Source organism: Danio aesculapii, chromosome 23, assembly GCF_903798145.1.
Source record: "Danio aesculapii chromosome 23, fDanAes4.1, whole genome shotgun sequence".
Classification (NCBI taxonomy): domain Eukaryota; kingdom Metazoa; phylum Chordata; class Actinopteri; order Cypriniformes; family Danionidae; genus Danio; species Danio aesculapii.
The window spans coordinates 41,761,093-41,783,118 of NC_079457.1; the positions used below are offsets into that span (position 1 = coordinate 41,761,093).

A 22,026-nucleotide genomic window follows, 5' to 3' on the forward strand; every position below is an offset into this window, starting at 1 on the left:
CAGCTGATCCAGTTAATCAAGGTGTTCAAGACTGCTAGAGACTATTAAGCAGGTGTGTGTTGGAGGTGGCTGGAGCTAAACTATGCAGACCTGCAGCCCTCTAGGAATTGAGTTTGAGACTACTGCTTTACGAGAAGTGACATGGGATTTTTAATGACCACATAGAGTCAGGACCTCAGTTTAACGTCTCATCCAAAAGACGCCGCTCACTGACAGTATACTGTCGCTTTCACTTAATTTGGGCATTAGAAGTCACACAGACCACAGGTTGAGTGCCACCTGCTGGCCTCACTAACACCACTTACAACAACAACCTATTTTTCCATGTGATCTCCCATCCAGGCTCAGCCCTGGTATGTGCCTAATGTTGTGACTGTTGTGATGTAACTAGCTGGTTCTTTTAATGTGCCCGCCTCCAAGCAAAATATAGACCCTGCCCTCCTCCCACACCTTTTTTTGTAAACAGAACAAAGCGGCAAACAATGGTGCTTTTCTTTTTTCTGCATTTTGTTAAATCTAGCATTGTCATTTTTTATAAGTGTAACAGAGGCCAGCTAGTGAAGTGCTGCGCAGGTAAAGCTAGATCCTGTGATCTCAAATGGTGCTTTGCGACAGACACTAGAGGCAGCATTCTGTAGCCTACTTGTTAGAGCAGTAGTCCTAAACTACCAGGCTGCGGACCGGTACCGGTCCGTGGATCAATTGGTACCAGTCCACACAAGAAATCATTATTTAGTTTCCTTTTAATTTATTATCTGAGTCTGAACAATCTTTTATTTTGAAAAGTCTTTTATTTTGAAAAATGACCGTATTCTCTTGGTTACATCTCTGTCACTTGAGCGCCCAAATTTAACCCACAAGCAGCAAAATGAGTAAAAAACAGACATCTTTGGAAAGTTTCTTTGCTAAGGGGAAAAGGCCCAGTTAAGGTCCCATAAACTGCCAAGGAATGGATCCGCAACCCATTTGTCAACAAATCAGGTGAATCCACCATGTTTGTGCAAGAAGATCAACTGCTGGAGATCCCAAATGATGGCGGCCTTTTAGTGGCCGTTCCCATATTCCGTCTTTTCTAGAAATCACACAAGTGTTGACCGGTCCGCAGTGATAAAAAGGTTGAGGACCACTGCGTTAGAGCATCCCTTGCAAAGAATTGATTGGAGCCAGTGGGTGGTGTAGGACTAGTGGATTACATAAGTATAGATGTTTGTTTGAATACATTTTTTACTGATAATGGCTGGCTGCAATGTCAAGCAATGGAAAATTATAAGTGATAATAAATGCACGGGGTGTCACAGTGGCGCAGTGGGTAGAATGATCGCCTTACAGCAAGAAGGACGCTGGTTTGAGCCTCGGCTGGGTCAGTTGGCATTTCTGTGTGGAGTTTGCAAGTTCTCCCTGTGCATGAGTAAAGACATGCGCTATAGGTGTATTGAATAAGCTAAATTGGCCGTAGTGTATGTGTGTGAAAGAGTATGTATGGGTGTTTCCCAGTGTGGGGTTGCAGCTGGAAGGGCATCCGCTACGTAAAACATATGCTGGATAAGTTGGCGGTTGATAAAGGGACTAAGCTAAAAAGAAAATGATCGAATGAATGAATATATGCACAAGATACTTCAGAGCTATCTCAGATTTTGTCATTATAATGTGGAAACAATTGCAAATACTCCATCATGTCAGTCAAACAAAAGTCATCTGAATCTTGAGGCCTTCTTATGCATTGTGTGTGCTGCATTTTATTTGCTAAGTCAAAAATGGATGGCTACCATTCATTTATGATCCGCTTATAGAGATTCATAGGGTGGGCAACAGCTCATTATCATTTAAAGAGACATGAATAAAAATGGGTTGCTGTGAACTGAGGCATTTCAGATATGTTTATTTACACTGCCGTTGAGAAATTTAACCAAAGTAAGTTCTATACTTTTCATTAAGACCCTAAAGAATCATTTCTACTTGTGTAAAATGGGCATCCCGATGTCATCTTTAAGTAAATAGAAGGAAAGTGAGACACTCATACCAGGCACTGGTTGCAGTAGCGTCCTGTTACGTATCTTTTGCAAGAGCAGTCCCCACTGATCTGATCACACGGCACCCCCAGTGTAGTGATGCCACGAGGGTCACAGTTACAAGCTGCAAACAACACACATACACAGAATAAATGTAACAAGAAAATTTGCTCATTAATGCAATTATCAAACCCCATGGCAGCCACTACAATGGAGATTTGATTGACTTTGAAATTGTCAAGGTGGTTGGTGCCACAGAGGTTGGTCTGAATATTTCAGAAACTGCTGATCTAATTGGGCTTTCATGCACAACCATCAACATGGTTTATAATCAATGTTTAAAAAATGGAAAATATTCAATAAGCTGCAAGTCTGTGGTCTTGTTTATGCCAGAAGTAAGAGAAGAATTACCATACTGGTTTGAGCAGAAAGACAACAGTTACTAAACAAACCAGTCATTATATCAAAAACCACTGAACTTCACACATGCAGTAACTTACGCTGACATCCTAGTGGGTCATCAAGGCTGAGACCATAATGTCCCTCTTTACAATAGTCACAGCGTTGACCTCTGACATTCTGCTTACAGCGACACTGACCACCAATCATTCCCAAATCCAGATCTGTATGACCGTCACACACTCCTCCCTCCACTGAGCCCACCGGGTCACAGTCACAGGCTGGACACAAATAAAACAACATCAACAACAGGCAGGAGAAAGCCATTTACGAAGAGAAATTTTTCTGCAAATGATCTTGAACAACTTACGGACACATGCTGCCGGGTCTCTGATGTCTCTCGCCGGATCCTGGTAGTAGAAAGGTTTACAGCTCTCACAGTTGCGGCCCATGGTGTTGTGAAGACAGTTGTTACACACGCCACCACTGACGTTCCCCGTCGCCAAATACACCGCCATGTCAAAATGACACTGGTTGGAGTGACCATTACAGTTACATTCTGGAAAAATGTCAGAAATTATAAAATGGATGTGTCAGCTTATTTACTCTCATTTGGTATGAAAACAACAGCTGTAAGGATGTAATGCAGTGAAAATGAAGAGATAAAAAGGCATGGACAGTTATTTTTGCATTAATTTCATAACACATGTGAGCATTTTGTTTATACAGCAACAGCATTTTGTAAGCATCCCATCTAAAAATGGCTTCAAAATGCAATTTTTTTGAAACATTAACATTGTTGTCTGTGTAAACTACAAAAATGAGTCTTTGTTTATGCAGGGTTTCTGCAGGTTTAGTCAAGTCTTATTTAGTCAAGTCTCGCAGAGGCAATATCGCCTATGAGGTCTATCCGAGGCGTGATCATTGCTGGTTGTAAATTTGTTACAACTTCCTGCCCAGGGACTGCAGATGTAAATTAGCTTTATAGCTAACTCTGGCACAACATGTCATGTTGTATATTGTCCCTGTATAAATAAATAAATAAATAAATAAAATAAAATAAAAAATTTAAGACTTTTAAGACCTTTTTCAAAATGTTATGACTTAAATTTTATTCAGGTCTAAACACTAATGATTATTTCTAATGGCCTGGTCGGTTGCCACTAAAAACAATAAAAAATAAATAAATATTCAAATGTTATTATTTCTTAGCAACATATTTTTATTCATTCATTCATTTTCTTTTCAGCCCTTTATTAATCTGGGGTCGCCACAGCGGAATGAACCGCCAACTTATCCAGCATTTGTTTCATGCAGCGGATGCCCTTCCAGCTGCAACCCATCATTGGGAAACACATACACACTTATTCACACACATATACACTACGGACAGTTTAGCCAACCCAATCCACCTGTACCACATGTCTTTGGACTGTGGGGGAAACCGGAGCACCCGGAGGAAACCCACACGAACGCAGGGAGAACATGCAAACTGCAAACAGAAAACCCAACTGACCCAGCCGAGCCTCGAACCAGCGACCTTCTTGCTGTGAGGCGACAGCACTACCTACTGCAGCCCTACACTACCCCAGCAACATATTTTAATGCATCAATTAAGAAAACTTTAGTTGTATAGACTTTTTTTCAACATAATATTTCTTTTATTTTAATCACAAGTTTAACATAGTTAAAAGTACATGGAGACAATGACATAAATAATCAAAAATATACATTTGTTGGCTTTTGGTCCAAATTGAGTATAATATATCATGTAAACTGATATGTTGCTCTGTTATCATCATGAGGAATTGTGTAATTGTTTTTAGCTTTCTTTTCCTGATTAGGGAATTTAATTTGGAGAAACTGCTGTAAAAAATGCCGAACAGCTACTGTAAATTGTATCTCTTAAATATTAAAAATTGTTGGATTGTTGGTTATTGGATGGATGTCGGCTCAATTGGCTACTTGGACAGATGAAAATTAAAACTGTTTAAAATCCTTTAACCTAAAATTTAGTTTTTGAAATGTAAGACATTTTAAGACTTTTTAAGACCCCGCGGACACCCTGTTATGTGTTTAGTCCAGGGGTGTCCAAACTCTGTCCTGGGGAATTAAACACTCCTGAACCAGCTAATCAAGCTCTTTCTAGGTGTACTAGAAGCATTCAGGCAGGTGTGTTAAAGGAAGTTGGAGCTAAACTGTGCAGGACACCTGCCCTCCAGGACCGAGTTTGGACACACCTGGTTTAGTCTATTTGCATGCTGAATAGTACTGATGGGCTGCGTCCAAAACCGCCTGCTACTCACTAAGTACTGCATTTGAATTTAAACGTACTAATCGTTAGTTAGAAAATAAATTCTATACAGTATTTATGTAAGCAGTAAGAATCGAACTCGAACGTACTACATCCGCCATTTTGTCATGGTCACGTGACCTACCTGCGTCAGTTGCATCGCTTCACTCCCATTCATGAATTCTCTCATGGGGCATCATGGGATAGCGCAGCGTGCATGGAATGCACACTTCAGATTCTCGCCGGAAGTAGTACAGGTACTGCTCGCATACTGATTTTCGAATTCTATAAATTCGGACATACTACTCGGCTCGCATACTGATTTTAGCGTCCTATGTAGTATGGGTGTATGCGGTTTTGAACGCAGCTATGGACTACAGGACCATATATGCACAGGCACGTAATGCCTCTTCACAAAATGATATCGCCATCTACTGGCCTGGAATGCATAATACAGCTTTTTGTGGTCCTTTACACAAATCCATGTGAACAGACTTCAGGGTTGACTTCTCTATATGAAACATTTAAAAACTATAAAGGAAAATCTTCCATTTTTGTTCACTGTTTTCATCAAATGCAATATATATTTCATCAAATGCACTATATTAGAGTTTTTAAATGAATTCAGCTATAAGCCTTGTTTCGTAAATCTGGCCCTAAGAATATTTTTTCCCATTTGTATAAGCAAAACATATGTTCTTGAACTAGTACATGTGTATCTTACCCCTGCAGGTGTGTGCATTATCCGTTTCCGCAGGCCTCCAGGGTGCATCATGATAAAAATCTCTGCAGCGCTCACAGTTTAATCCCACAGTGTTGTGCTTACAAACACAACGTCCATGAATCTGCCATGAATTAAAATAATGGAATACATGAAATAAAAAGCATCATTCAAGTTGCATCACTAGAGGTACACTATTGAACTTGTTATCTGAAATCATTGGCTTATTTTGACTGATACCTACCATGCCTGAATCTCTAGTGGTCACTCCAGGTACTGGTGCACACTCTGATGCGTGGCCATAGCAGAAGCAGCTCCCGCGCACAACCAGCTCATACAGTGCATAGTAATACTTCTGCAGCACGTCAGGACGCCGGTCAAGCAGGTTGTCACCCAGAGTGTGTAATTTAGTGAAGTTTATCCGTAGGTTAGTGATCCGCAACAAATCTGAAAAGAGATTGATAATGCACTGTGAGTGACAGTTACTTTACTTGGAGAGTGCTGTAAACAGTAGGACTGCTGTAAACAGGAAACAAGATGAACACTTTTCTACTGGAAATTAAAAAAAAAACAAACAGATTTGGTTCAGCAAGAAAATTTAGCCAAAGAATGTTGATATTTGAAAGAACCAAAACAAACATGCTAATTTCTATGGCTGGCCTTACCTAAAAAATTTTCTGGTTGATTTTTGTCTGTTTAAAAAAATGTAAATAAAACATTATTTATAAAAATATATATATATACAGTATATGTTGCCTATAATTAATAGTATTATAACTTTTTTATTTAGTTACTGTGTATGTACTTCTTTTTATGTAGTAAATAATCTCTCTTCAGGCTACTTAAATGTATTAATGGGCCACCAAAAACTGAGGAGTGCCTGTCCGAAGGGCTACCTGGGGTTTTGACATTTTGTGAGCCCTAAATCACATAAATAATCATGGATGCATGAACTATCAGAAATGTTACAATGAAATGAAATGTTGCACATGACCCATCAGAACCAAGCATTAAAATAATAATAATAATAATAATAATAATAATAATAATAATAATAATAATAATAATAATAATAATAATAATAATAATAATAATAATAATAAATAACTTGCAATTACAAGTTGGTAAAAGTGATAAAAACTGTAAAAGTTACACTGTGTTGTTATTATACTAACCCTGAATGTCCAGACTATATGGATCTTTGACATGGATTGCAGGATCAAGCACTTTGTAGATGACCTAAAAAGAAGAATGCAATCACACAGTGCGTGTAGAACTGAATGGTAATGCTTTATTCAAAAGTAACAGTAAAATGCAGACTGAAACACACGCATATTGAAATACACTGACCTCTCCATCAGTGGATGGCTCAATATCAGAGTAGCGCTCTTCACAAATGACTTCATCAATGAACCGCAGCGAGTGTGCAGGAACCCTGGGAAATGTCTTGGTGCAGTTGTAGGCAAAGTAGCGGTATATCCTCCATGTACGGCCAAAATCAGAGGAACGCTCAATTATCATAGCAGCAGGTCTAAATGTCTGCGGAGATTAAAACATAGTCTTTGGCTGCAAGGAAGTTTGAGTTCCTTTTCATACATGTAAGTTTGATAAAAAGAAAAGTTTGATCAAAAATAAATTGAAACTCTTTATGTCCATTTAAATACACACCTTAAACTTCATGATGAGATGAGTAAAGTGGAACTCAGCCTCAAGATTCAGTCTGACACTGACATTCTCCTCTCCTGAACACAAACAATGCAAAGTCGAGAATTCAGCTGAACACACATAGAAACAAAACTTCTATGAATTCATTAAGAACATAATATTATTACTAAATAATTATATTATGTTATCATTACAAATAAATAACATTTTTATATTACATAGTTATATATTATTTTAAAAATAAATAAATATATAAAAAAACATGTTCATTACATTTTATCCAGTAATATATATATAAAAACAAATTATATAGTGAAATGTATTATATTATATAGTGAAATGTATTATAAAACACAAATTTTATATAAATATGTTATATATTTGTATTATAAAACACATTATGTATTATAAAACACAAATTTTATATAAATATGTTATATATTTTATATTAATATATTACATTATTATTATATTATACAGTGAAATGTATTATATCATATAGTGAAATGTATGTTTTTATATTAATTATTTAATTAATATATTTAATAAAATATTAAAAAAATTTATATTACATAGTTATATATTATTTTAAAAATAAATAAATATATAAAAAAACATGTTCATTACATTTTATCCAGTAATATATATATAAAAACAAATTATATAGTGAAATGTATTATATTATATAGTGAAATGTATTATAAAAACACAAATTTTATATAAATATGTTATATATTTTATATTAATATATTACATTATTATTATATTATACAGTGAAATGTATTATATCATATAGTGAAATGTTTTATATAGTGAAATGTATTATAAAACACAAATTTCTAATTAATTAATTAATTAATAAACTTGCATAATCCTTTTTATGATCTCCCTTCAAAATAGACCAACTTTACTTGATTTTCTATAACGCACCATTTACAGCCTGCCACCAAGTGAGTTCCCCTGTACTGTCCATCGGGTAGATGACGTTCTCCACCCTGTGGCTGTCTCTGTGATAATAGGCATCATACGGATTCTCAGAGTGACATATAAAGCACTTTTCTGAATCCTGCAGGAGACAAAAAAAGATTTATAAGTCTCCACACCTTTTTTTTCATGTACAGTTTCATTAGTAACAACTTAAAACCTCATGTCTGCTGGCACCATTCACTGGCAAAAAATTAGCCTGAGCAAAATGTTCCCTCAGAATGAGAGGGCAAGATCAACGCCAACCTGGAAGCGAAAGAGGAGGAGAAGAGAGGGGAACGGGCCTCCTGCATTCAGGTCAGAACATGAGAGTGAATGTGGACGAATGCCAGAGCATTTTGTCTAATCTGAGTTGTTGTCATGAGCAACAAAACCTCCAGCAGTGGCTTGACTAAACCTGAGCGGGACACGTGCATTTCTCCAGCACCTCTTTGAAAGGTCATAGCAATGAACAAGAGACTCTCAGTATCTGTTTCAGATCTTCTCAAGCACTGCTGGAGATGGAAATCAGCCCTTTTACGATACTGTGGCCGCCGCACACTAGACATATGCTTACTGGGCTAGTTTTGAGTGTGAGCTGCTAACAATAGGATTAGCAGCGATCAGCTGGATTATGAACTTCAGGAATGCCATGCAGGGGCCCTAGAAAATAGGTGATTTTCTCTAGAGTGACTTTAAAGTTTTGTGAATGTTATGTAAGTTTGTTAACTGAAACAGGGCTCAGTAAAAGAAAGAAAGTTTCTGATAATTTGCCATTGGCATTGTTTTAGAACTAAATTGTAGTTTTAGGCAAGGCAAGGCAAGTTTATTTATATAGCACATTTCATACACAATTGTAATTCAACGTGCTTTACATAAACAGGAATAAAAGAAACAAGTATAAGAAAATAAAAAACAGCAAAGAATAAAATTAATTAAAAACAATTAAAATGTGTTAAACAGTTTTTAAAAGTGAAAAAGTAAACATAATAGTGCGATCTGTCGGACGTAGCAAAGTGCTCATTCAGTAAAGCACAGCTAAACAGATGTCTTGATTTCTAAACAAGTCTTGATTTGAGCGTGCCTAATGTTGGAGCACATCTGATCATTTCTGAAAGCTGATTCCAGCAGCGGGGGGCATATAGTAGCTGAAGGCAAATTCGCCCTGCTTTGACTGAACTCTTGGAATTTCTAGTTTATATGATCCTAAAGATCTGAGTGATCTGTTAGGTTTGTATTCAGTAAGCATACCTGTAATGTATTGAGGTCCTAGGCCATTTAGTGACTTTTAGACAACTAATAATACTTTAAAATCTATTCTGAATGTAACTATTTGTAAAATATTTCAACAGATCTACAGTTTAAATGATTGAAAACTGTTCAGTTTAAACTAGTAAACAGAATCAGAGCAATTTGCAGCAAGTTACAATATCAAATTCATTGGCTGATGGTGGTCATGTTTTTTGAGACCCACAGCAATTTCACTTGAAATATGGGTGAAACGTTGTACAAAGACACTTTATGCCAAGCTTCAAGTCAAATGAAAAAACATTTTTCTTCCAATCACCTCAAGTTTAGTGACGATAATCTGGTTCTGTTCAATAATTATAGTGATTTAACTTGTGTATATTTGCCATAATATCACAAATGTGAATCAAAATGGAATGTTTCTCTCTGTTTCCTCTAATATTCAGACTTTAGAGTATATTTCTGCACTTGTTTGGGTCTAATTAGGCAAAAAAAACTCTAGGAGTATATTTAAAAAGTTAATTTTTTAAAACAACATAATTCACAAACATTTTTTCTAGGTTTTCGATCTAACTCCACCAAGCAAGTATTGCTATGGAAGAAAATACTTGAGCTTGCAACAAGTGTATTAGAGTTTAAAAAGCTATTTTGTTCATTTGACTGTCGTAGCACCACCATCTGTGTGAGCCTGGGTATTGTAGACAAGATGAGTACTAACACCCCTCGAAATTTCAAGTCTCTGAGATACATAAATAACAACAGACACAGAAAAGTCCAATAAAAACAGCCTTTCCATCTGACTCTAATGATGGATGGATCACACCACAAAATTAGGTGAATGGCAGACACCATACTGACAAATAAATTGACAGAGAGCTGACAGGTAACACCTGTGCTAAGGATAAAATGGGTGTGACTCAGTCTCAGTCTAGGATGTATGGTGCCTCCAGGCAGTTAAACTGTTTCTATCAGGTTTATGCACACAAATTGCTTTAATGAGGGGCAAAATACATAGAACCTGAAAGCAGATTTTAAGTAGACATTCACAGAACATTAAAATGTCAGTGAAAATGCATTTTATGAGGGCAGAAAGGAGTGCTTTATAGATACCTGAAGGGAAAGGGAGGTGCAGTGTTTCAGTATAAAAGAAGGGAAGCAAACAAAGGTAGATGTAAGAGATGAATAAGAGATTTTTACAAATAAATAACACTGTATCAAACAGAAAGCCTTAGGCCGCAGATTTTACTGCTGTAAAAAAGGTGTGGCACACTGAGCAATACATGTGCAAGAGTACGTGTGTGTATGGGTAAAATGCCAGAATGTTGCTATTATGTTTCATGCATTAATTAGCATTATGTTGGTAAGATGTTTCTAGCTTAAACTAGCATGTTGCTAGCATGCGTCTAACTTAAATTTGCTAGCATGAATTAGCATGTTTGCACTGTTAATTAGAACATTGTTAGCATGTCATGAATTAGACATTTGTATGAATTTGGATATTAATGTGATTCTAACATGAATGTTCGTATTTAGGAGTTAGTAAGTTGTGATTACAACATCAGGTACATTTAAGTCATTTCAGTCCTAGGAATATGGAGCTTTCATACATAACATTCAACACAATTTCTTATCTATTCATATACAATTTGATTCTAACAGTGTACATCAGTATTTTTGCTTTTCTTTTATTGTAAACTGAACTGTTATAGCAACTGCAAAACAAATCTTTAAAAAATTAGTTTGTAGTTCCAAAATAGGTAGTAAAGTTTAGTTCGGTCAATAACAAAAATAGTAATTAAATTAATTTCAACATATTTACATTCAGTACAAATAATGGATGCTGCAATGGGATTTTTTTCAGCCAATACTAATACAAACTGTAACAAAAACCTTTTGGCCGATTTAAATAACATTGTCTTTTGCAAGTATTTTTGCTTTAGTAACGATTTTGCTCTGAGAAAGATGTTGGATTATTTAAAATTGGTGAAGTTCATTGTTGCTCTATAATTAATAAACCATCTCTATCAACTTTTTTTCATATTATTGCAGATATGCCATTAGTTTATTTATCCAATATTGGCTCATAAATACTTTTAATCAATACATCTCTAGTACAGATGTTTCATTCATTGCATCCAGGCCCGTAGCCAGGGGGGGAATGAGTAGTTTGAAAGACCCACCCTCACTGACAAAGGTCCAGAAATTGTCCCATACATGGGCTCATTTGTCCTATTTTGACTGCTATGACATCATAAATTGTGAAAATAACCCATTGAAAAGGTTTTAAGGCTAAGCGTAATCCTCTGTTGACTGTTGCTTTGTTGTGACTTCCGCTAATCAGTTTTGATCAATGCACACAATTATTTTTTATGAGTACAACATCCAGCTGTGCAAGAAAACATACAATCTGACGTAAGTGAAGTCATCTTTCACTCCTAGTAACTTTTATTCTAAATCTTGGTCCTTATTCTTAAAACAAAACATGACCAAAAAGGTGTGAAGCACCAAAAGCAGCCAGTATTAAAATGAATTTAAATACTAATTTGGCTATTCTTGTTATCCATGAACATTCAAATGCATTTTTCCTCAAGAGAGGCTAGATAAATTGTGAAGCTCTACATTATTATTATTATTATTATTATTATTATTATTATTATTATTATTATTATTATTATTATTATTACGTTTAAATTTTTATTATTCAAAGGGCCAAATTCTGGCAAGAAAATTGAATGTGTGTTGCTATTGGTCTAATAACTGACAACAGGTTGCAATTTGTAATTTAAAAGTTTTATGATGTAATAATTTAGCATTTTAAAAATAAGTATTTATTCATACTTTTTTGTTCTAAATCTTCAGCAAATACTTTGGTACATCAAACTGTGTGGTTATGATGACCATCCGACAAGCTAATCCAAAAAATAGTGTTTAAAATGTCACTAAATGCAGTATTTAGATTTTATAATTCAATAGAAAATGAGGCGAATCACTCCAAAAAGGTCACATTTTTGAGAAAGAAGAACCACCCCTTTCACCAGGCTGCTATAAGGGCCTGGCGTCTGGCATGTTTTCTCATAAACTCACCCCTAACTCAAAAGTTCTGGGCTTAATGAAAATGCCAAGTTTGCCACTCATAACTATTACTTTTTAGTGGTGTTCATGTGATTTCGACTCAGCTCATGACTTCAGTGCACCATTAGCATGTTGCTAACATATTTCCATCATAAATTCACATTATGCTAGCATGCTGCTAACATAAAAGCCAACGAAATAAAACCTGTATCATACAGACAATGAGGTAAAACAGCTTTAAGACATAAAGGAACAGTAATCTGATGAAAACTATGTCGTCTAAATTTACCAAACAATAGTCAATGGAAACTCCCTGCCATTATGGAAAAGCTAACAATGATATACTGATGAAAGCTAGATTTCCATTTGTACACATTTACCTCACACTTTAAAAAAGGGCTGCATGAACACATATATCTTCAAATGACAAATCATTTCCTTCAGCACAAACTACAGGGCAAGGCCATACATGCTGGAGCAAAGCACAGTTTACACAGCATTAGCTCATGCTTCTCTGTCTATATGAAAGAGGAAGCAATAATGCTTGGTTTACCTTCAAATGACTGACGATACAGTATGGCTCAGGTCCATCCAGGCCACAGGTGGAGGTGGTGGTCAGGTTTATGGCTCGGCCAATCAGAAGGTTCCCTGTTGCTGGGTAACAGCTACCATCCATGCACCCGTGTGGGGCAGAGGGCAGATCCTGAGCCACAGCAGGTAGAACTTGAAAGAACACAAACAGAAGAAGATCATTAGTTATGTGTACCATTTCGCTCGTAAGTAGTGTTCACTTTACTCGACACTCTAGGGCAGGAGTCACCAATCTCGGTCCTGGAGGGTTGGTGTCCCTGCAGAATTTAGCTCCAACATGCCTTAACACACCTGCCTGGATGTTTCAAGTATACCTAGTAAGACCTTGATTAGCTTGTTCAGGTGTGTTTGATTAGAGTTGGAGCTAAAGTCTGTAGGGCACCGGCCCTCCAGGAACAAGATTGGTGACCCCTGCTCTAGGGGATGTCTGTAGGTGTAGTGAGTTGTCGGACAAAATTATTTTAACTATTTTATAAAGCCCTGCAAAACTCTTTAAATTAAACAGCACATACAGAAATATGTAGAAATAAAGACTCAGAAATAAAGGTACAGGAGCTGTCACTGGGGCAGTACCTTTTCAAAAGGTACATATTTGTAAGTGAAGGGTCCATAATGGTACCTTAAAGGTACATTTTAGGTAAATTTGTTAACTAATTTGTAACTTTGAGGTACCACTGTGGACTCTTTGGATACAAATATGTATCTTTTGAAAAGATACTGCCCCAGCGACAGCTCCTGTACCTTTATTTCTGAGAGTGTATGAGCAGATTGAGTACGATGATGAAAAATGGCAGCTTAAAGAAGACTCAAATGTGGAGAATGAAGTCACAAGCATTGCTCAGGTGTGCGTTTTTCACAGACCACCAGTGTAAAAATCTTGATGGTTCTGTGGGTCTTGTCTATCAAATCTGATCTTTATTTTGTATTTTCTATTGGATTCAAGTCAGGTGATTGGCTGGGCCATTCTATAGCTTGATTTTCTTTCTCTGAAAGCATTTGATTGTTTCCTTGACTGTGTTTTTGATCATTGTCTTGCTGAAATGTCCACCCTGGTTTCATCTGTAGATGTTAGACTGAAGCAGCTAATAGTCATTTATAATGATGAAGGGAAGATGGTCGCTGAATAACTACTGAGAGATTTCAGCTGCTGTCTGGGCTTTCACTGCCTTTCTGCAGAGCCCTTTTTTCATGTCTTCAATAATTTTTACCTTTGTCGTTTCATTTTATTACACAGAACTTAATTTGTAAACTAATTAGATTTGTTTTCTTTGAAAACACCTTTAGAAATATGTTTTCTGAGAATATTTATATATAATATATATTAATATATTAATAAAAACATGTTTTTTCCCGCAACTTTTTCATTAGGAATTATCATCCTGTCAGATTGAGGGAAACACTTCAAAAAGGTTACACTAATTAGAATTAACAGACAGTAAAACATTTAACAATGAATAATTAAACAATTAACCAATTAAAAAATTTAAAAAATACACTAAAAATAAGCATTTATATTAGTATTATTTTTCTTAATTTATTAGTTTTATTTTATTTTAATTAAACTTTAGGTGGAGCAGTGGTTTGCATGTAAATTTCTCGCTCCACTTCCTATTAAGTGCATTCTGAAATACACACAGTTATGTAGTGGCTTTTAGTCATAACATACACACTCCACTCTGAATACACAGGTAAAGAATCTTCCTCTGTTTCTAAGAAATTGATGAATGAAACTGATTCATATTTTTAAAAAAATCCCTGCATCAGACTTTCCTTTCTAAAGAACCACACATGACAGCCAGTGACTGGATGGCAGGACACACACACACCAGCAGCATGGCTTCAGTTTGATGAGCTCATGCGGCTCCGGGTCCCACCCATGCGGCAGAATCAAAGAGCAAGGGTTTAGTTTCTCATTGAGTCAGGAAAATCACTGGCTTTGTTCCACATGGTTACCTCCGCAAAGGCAAGGCTCAAACTGCACTGCGTTTGCCTTTCAAAATCCACACTTCATTGTGGGCTTATTTGACATTGTCAGATCCAGATGTGTGGGAGGTCTTACGTGGATTTCCAACATTCACCTCTAACTTTGTGGAAACATCATTAAAGAGGACTAACACATAACCACACCCTCAAAGTATAATGCTGCAGAGGTCTAAGGTTTCACAGTTGGAGAATGGTGGACTATATACATCTGAATGTGTGTGAACTCTTTATTATTGCTTTACTATTTTACCAGGCAGGTGTTGTGGGGATGTGTATCACTGAGAGGCTTTTGGAAAGCTGGTCGATCTTTGGGCCCCTCTGTGCTAACAGTTTTCACACACCACCGACTCTGAAGAATAATGCCATCATTTCAACACACAATAATGAGAGAGTGTGAGAGAGTAAATGAAGCAATGAGAATGGACACAAGGAAAGTAGGAAATGTGGGGTGGACTTCAGATATGCGCTATGGAGAGAGTAAAATATATAGGCAAGGCAAGGCAAGCTTAATTATATAGCACATTTCAAACACAGTGGCAATTCAAAGTGCTTTAAATAAACAGGAATAAAAGAAACAAGTATGAGAAAATAAAAAACAAATCATAATAAAAGGGATTAAAAACAGATAAAAAAAGATTAAATGTGTTAAAGCAGGTTATAAAAGAATGAAAAAGAAAAGAAAAACAAAATAGTGCGATCTGACGAACGTAGAAGAGTGCTCATTCAAGTAAAGGCACAGCTAAACAGATGTGTTTTCAGTCTTGATTTGAATGTGCCTAATGTTGGAGCACATCTGATTATTTCTGGAAGCTGATTCCAGCAGTGAGGGACATAGTTGCTGAAAGCCGATTCACCCCGCTTTGACTGAACTCTTGGAATTTCTAGTTTATATGATCCTAAAGATCTGAGTGATCTGTTTGGTTTGTATTCAGTGAGTTGTCAGAATTCTGGTCAGAATTCTGGCCGCAGCATTCTGGATGAGCTGCAACAGTCTGACTGTCTTTTTGGGAAGGCCAGTGAGGAGTCCATTACAGTAATCCACCCTGCTGCTGATAAAAGCATGAACAAGTTTCTCTAAATCTTCACTGGAAACAAAGCATCTAATTCTTGCAATGTTTTTGAGATTATATTATGTTGATTTACTAACTGCTTTGACATGACTACTGAAACTCAAATCTGACTCTAGAGTCCCACCAAGATTCTTGACATTATTTTTTGTTGTTTGATCCTTAGAGCCAAGGTAAACATTCACATTGAGAACCTCATCTCTATTCCCAAATGCAATGACAGTTTTCTCTTTGTTTAACTGAGAAAGTTGGCACATCCGCACATCATATTGTTAATTTCGTCAATGAATTGGCAGAGGGTGTCAATGGGGCTGTAGTCATTAGGCAGTAAGGCTAGGTAGATCTGAGTTTCATCAGCATAGCTGTGGTAGGAAATTTGGTTCTTTCTCATTATTTGGCTCAGTGGAAGCATATAAAGGTTGAACATATTGAAGTCAAAATTAATTAATATAAATTATTATTCTTTAACTATTTCTTAAGTAATGTTTAACAGAGAGAGGATAATGGTTTTAATAGCTAAGTTCTAATAACTCATTTAACTAATAACTAATTTATTTTATATTTGCTAGGATGACAGTACAGTACATAATATTTTGCTAGTTATTTTGCAAGAAACTAAGTGAGGTCAAGAAACCTAACTAAGATATTAGGTAAACTAGGCAAATTAGGATAGACAAGATATTAGAGATTTGTTCTGTAGCCAATCGAAGACAAATATGAAGAGAGGGCTTATGAAATTGACCATTAAAATTGTTGATATTGTTGACACAATGTAAAAATGTAAACTTTGCCAAAATTTCATGCATTACATTTGACTTTTTATGATTTTTGTTAACATTACTGTAGTTCTTTTTAGTTTTTCCTCCATCAGTTATGTACATTCAGGCCTGTAGCCAGCCTCTTTCTTTTTCTGCTCAAAAACTAGACTTTCTTGCAGTTATTTGCCTCATTTTCTAGTTAATTATGAGGTTTAAATACTGCATTTTAGTGACATTTTGAGCACTATTTTTTGCTGAATTGTTGGATGGTCATCATAACCACACATTTTGATGTACCAAAAACATTTCCTAAAGATTTAGAATAAAGAAATATGAAAACAATATTGTTTTTAAATTCAAATTTATCACATTATATATCATTAAAAATATATAGGAATCTGGTAAAGTTTAAAAATAAAAACTGTAGCGTATTGTCATTCAATAAGCAAATAACAAACTGCACATTCAACTTTCCTCAGTCAGAGTTTGTGATGCCAGAAGTCACACTGAAGCAACAGTCGACACAGGATTCCACTTGGTTTTAAAGCCTTCTTCGATGGATTATTTTCATAGATATTTTTTACAATTTATTATGGCATAGTGGTCAAAAAAAGACAAATGTCATGTACTGTATGGGACAAATTCTGAACCTTTGTCATATGAGGGGTGGGTCTTTCGAACCACATGAACCCCCCTTGGCTACGGGCCTGACATTAGAGTTTTATGTTACATCTGATCTTGGTAAATACTGTTTATTTAATTATTTTAATTTTAAGTGCGTAACCATGACAGTGTTAAGTAGTTGCGTGAATGACCCTAAGCACCCTCTGATATATTAATATGTTTCTCTGCTTATGGGAAAATTTGTTTGTGATGAGCATTGATTCATTATAAGACCTCCTTATCACCATATGTTTATGGTTGTGTTAACAAGTATGTCTGTGTAACAAAATTTATGATGTGTAGATGTTAGCCTGTCACAATATCTATTTTTGTCTTAAAATATATTGCACCAAAATATATTGTGATTGTCATTTTAAGACCATTTTAAGACTCTTTATATATACTGTAATGCCAGAATGACAATATAATAGCATCATAATGAAAGTACACTCCTCCAAAGAACACACAATATTTTATTCTAAAGAATATGTAATTTAATTAAAGTAATTTTTTAATTAGGCATTGGAATCAGAATGTGAAAATTCATATCCTAAATAAATAATAATAAATGTTAACAAAAAAGTGCAAGGTAAAAAAGTAACAGAGGCTGCTGTATCTGCTACCAGATCTATCTTCAGTTCTCAGACACCCACATGAAAATATACTATAGTAATTTATAGTAGATACTACAGCTGCACGATATTGGAAAAATCGGACATTGCAATATTTTCCTTTATATATTGCAATATGAATACGATTTTTAGCAGATGAGCTCTGTCATTAATTTAGATTGATTGGGATAATTTTGTAGTGGACTTGCAAGGATGAGGAAATAAGACAAATCATAGATAAAAGTGTAATAAACGAAGCTTTGAGGTTTTCAAAAAAGTCAAACAGTAGTCAGATATTCAGGTACAGTAATTGAATAATCAACTGTGATGTAAAATGACACTGTACAGTCTTCATTGATGATCATCTATAATCCCAACTCAACATTGCAGATCCTGGGATGTGAGTATTGCGAATGCACATTGATGCTGAAACTATATATATGCTAGTGTTTTTTTAACCATACTGACACTGATACCTCCAATTGAGATATCGATGTTGAGCAACCAGCTAAAATGTTGCTAGAATTGGTTTTTATGTATGGGCGATATATATTGCATCACCAAAAATGATTGAGGTCATGTCCATGTATTGTGCGACAAGTCGATATATTGATTATTGCGACAGGCATATGTAGAAGTTAGTACTTCAAAACACTAGTGTATTACAGTTGTTTTTCAATTGTTTTGCCACAAAATTCAGAACCCTGATGTCAATTTTCAAAACTCAAGACACAAAACTCTAAACAGTCACTCCTTTTAACACAGACTCTCCAGTGTTCAAAACTGCATGCTGCGTTCATTATCTTAAAGAAGTCTTGCATTTGCAGGATCATTGGTTCACATGATCCTTTTATCATACAAATACTACAGGAACACAACTTTAGATCACCTGCACACAAGAGTCACATCGTTTCAATTAACAGTCTTTAACCATCATTAAATATTGTTGTTTAAAATATTTGATGCAGGGTTCATTATGGTTTATACATAAGGGAACAGTACAGACAGTGGATACACTCAACTAGTTTTATTCATTCCATCATAATGTAGGTTCACTGTAGTTTTGTTCTCACTGCACGTCCCCACATAGAAAGCTGATATATGGCATGATATATGGCAACAGATGCAAATTACAATTGGATTCCACATGCCGTATATAAAATGTCATAATAGTCAATAATTTGTCATAGTAGTGTCACTGTTTACATTTTTTTCAACCATATCATACATATACAGTGTGTGTGTGTGTGTGTGTGTGTGTGTGTGTACAGCCACACATATACAGCCATATGGACATCTATACAAATTATAGGTAATATATTTGTAGCTGTAAAATATATAACAGAATAGATAATATATTTACGTAACATATATGTACATATTTGTAATTCTAATAGTTTAAAAATTGCAATATTTTGACATGTGTGACATTTTATGTATGTAAAATTCATATGAACTATTACGTCACATATGTAATTTGCATATATTTCTATATATCAGATTTCTATTTTGGGATCTGTGTTTCATTCAGTCTGGTCTTGTGGATTTGGTCACAGGTTCTCCTCTACATCACAGTGGTGTTTTCATTAGTCAGAAATCTTGGAAAGAACCTTCTGTCAATGTGGATCCAGCCCTGACATTGGTCTGCTGTGATTGGGCTTTTTACATACAGTACAGTAATGTCAAATATGAAAACATTGTCTGTAAAAGTGGTACATGGATCAATGAAACTATTAATATGGAATAAGGATGAATAAAGATGAAATCTACAGATAATGTAGTCCAGTTGGGTCATCTTCTGTGGTCACTGATGTCATTTGCTCTATCCTGAAACGTTCTTCATCTAAACATGTAATATTGTACATCAGTTTCTAGGCATCAAGAGTAATGCAACAGTTATTAATCATTTTGAGTGCTTGTATCAGTTAATAATAACATCATGTTAGGTAAATGAAAACGCATTTATTTCAAATGTAATGTTTGAGTTGCATTTTGAAATGAGATCAATTTGATGTTTAATTGTATTCTATTGGAAAGGTGATCTTGAACAAAGTATCTTTGACTTGTGTGTATCGTATCCAAGCATTTGAAAAAAAGAGTTAAGAGTTTTGCAAAAATGTGCAATTTTGTCAATGGCTGTGAATTTTGTGTTTAGAGTTTTGAAAATTGACACCAGAGTTCTGAAATATGTGGTAAAACAATAAAAAAAAACTGTAATACTATAAATGTTACAGGTTTTTACCGTAAATTTGACATATTTTTTTAAGTTAAGTAAAGTCTATTGTAAAAGGTTAATATATGTACAACTTTATAAAAATAGATGTCTGATAGTCTAGTTTACATTTTGCAACAATGAGTGCAAATGAAACAGCATAACGATATCAAAACCCGGCTCATTTCTTGTGTTAAAAACAAAAACACGTGCCATAAATTCCATTCGATTGAGTCAAGGTGCTAAAGTGCACTCAAAGGTTTATGGTTAACTCACGTACTGTAAAATCCACATAATGAAGGAATAAAGGTCCTGATCTTTGGAATGAATGTGGATCGGCACACATCCTACGTAAACAGTCATGATACAGACAGCAAAACTGACATCTTCATAGACAGTGAAGTGTACAGTTACACTGAGCTCCATGTGTGCGTTTGTGTACTGTTTGTGACAGGTGGGGATTCCAATTCTTTGTGCATATTTTTGAGCAGATAAGGGGTATTTCAAAAGCAATCTGTTGAGTGTTCAGGTTGCTAATTACAGGACGGGAGTGTGGTTTAGACTTTACAGGCCACACGCACCAGAAAATACAGTTTTCTGTGTTGTGAATCCTGAGGTAAAGGATGCATTTAACACTTCTTCTTCATGACTTCTCATGTTCTGACTAGCAAGAGTGAAAACATGAACCTGAGTGTGTGTGTGTGTGCGTGCGTGCGTGTGTGCGTGCATGCGTGCGTGTGTGTGCTTTTGACTCTGTTGTGGCACAGTCTGTTATGACTCTGTTTTTTCTTTCAAATAGTCAAAACAAACATAGAAAAGACTGATAGAGGAAAAGAGTGCTTCAGTAGATTAATAAACTATAATTAAAGACATCTAAAAACAAATACTGCTGTTATCTGATAGCTAGAAGCTATGCAGAAACTAACAACAGTACAATTTGCACTTACCAATTAATTTTAAGTGTCATAATTTCATAATTGCACTGAAATAAACAAATATAAAATGTCTGTGTAATGTGTATATATGCATTGTGTAAAAAGTAATTGACGATGGAATATTAAATAATTTTAGGGATCATTAATAGAGATATTAGAGAGAGAGAGCAAAATAGGAGAAGTTTTACAGAAGTGCTTTTTTGTAAATCTCAAAGATATTTTACATAAATGGTGTTTAAACAAGAGCAAAACAACATAGCTGAAATGATTAAGATAACTGGAAAATGATTTTAATGACATGTGGTTACCCGATGATCTACAATCATATTTTTTAGTTTGTTTGTTTGTTTGTTTGTTTGTTTGCTTCATGTAGATTTTCTCCAACAAAGGCTTATTCTGAAAACGTAGCCCTATAGTATATACATTTCTAGAGATCACGAATTATGTAGCCAAAGCTACGTATGGCTAAATTTTATCTTTAAAGCGAATGCTACGGGGTGGTATGATGGCGTTCCTTTTCTTGCTTACCAGCTGACCGCTTACTTCCGTATTGATGGCTTTTCCAATGTTACCGGTTTGTCCGGTAGCTCGACATGTATGTCGGCGGACTTAAGACGCAGAGCGGAGTTAACCGCGACAGTGGGGTTTGAGTTCGGTGAAGAACGAAAGCTAAAAAAACAACAACAAAAAAAAAAAATGCTAAAAAATAAAATAAACAAGTAAATAACAGGGTGAGAATGTGGTAAAATGTGAAAACGTGGTAAAAATCAGTTGGTTTTCTTTTCCTGGTTTGATTTTTAAAACATTGCAGTTTGGTTTAGGGAAGGGTGCAGGCG

The 22,026-nt window shown here is 35.5% G+C and overlaps 1 protein-coding gene and 1 pseudogene across 1 annotated transcript in view; one reads left to right on the forward strand and one right to left on the reverse strand.

Annotated features, from left to right (window-relative positions):
* lamb2l (laminin, beta 2-like) overlaps positions 1 to 22,026 on the reverse strand; it is a 79,636-nt gene that overhangs the window by 30,118 nt on the left and 27,492 nt on the right. The window contains exons 3-12 of the mRNA XM_056448767.1: positions 12,924 to 13,093; positions 8,018 to 8,153; positions 7,091 to 7,164; positions 6,773 to 6,961; positions 6,598 to 6,661; positions 5,667 to 5,869; positions 5,426 to 5,546; positions 2,779 to 2,967; positions 2,510 to 2,689; positions 2,021 to 2,133 (exon numbers count right to left, since the gene is read on the reverse strand). Of these exons, the coding sequence (XP_056304742.1) occupies positions 2,021 to 2,133; positions 2,510 to 2,689; positions 2,779 to 2,967; positions 5,426 to 5,546; positions 5,667 to 5,869; positions 6,598 to 6,661; positions 6,773 to 6,961; positions 7,091 to 7,164; positions 8,018 to 8,153; positions 12,924 to 13,093 (1,439 nt within the window). The remainder of the gene's footprint in view (positions 1 to 2,020; positions 2,134 to 2,509; positions 2,690 to 2,778; positions 2,968 to 5,425; positions 5,547 to 5,666; positions 5,870 to 6,597; positions 6,662 to 6,772; positions 6,962 to 7,090; positions 7,165 to 8,017; positions 8,154 to 12,923; positions 13,094 to 22,026) is intronic.
* Positions 3,284 to 3,398, forward strand: LOC130217871 (U4 spliceosomal RNA; annotated as a pseudogene).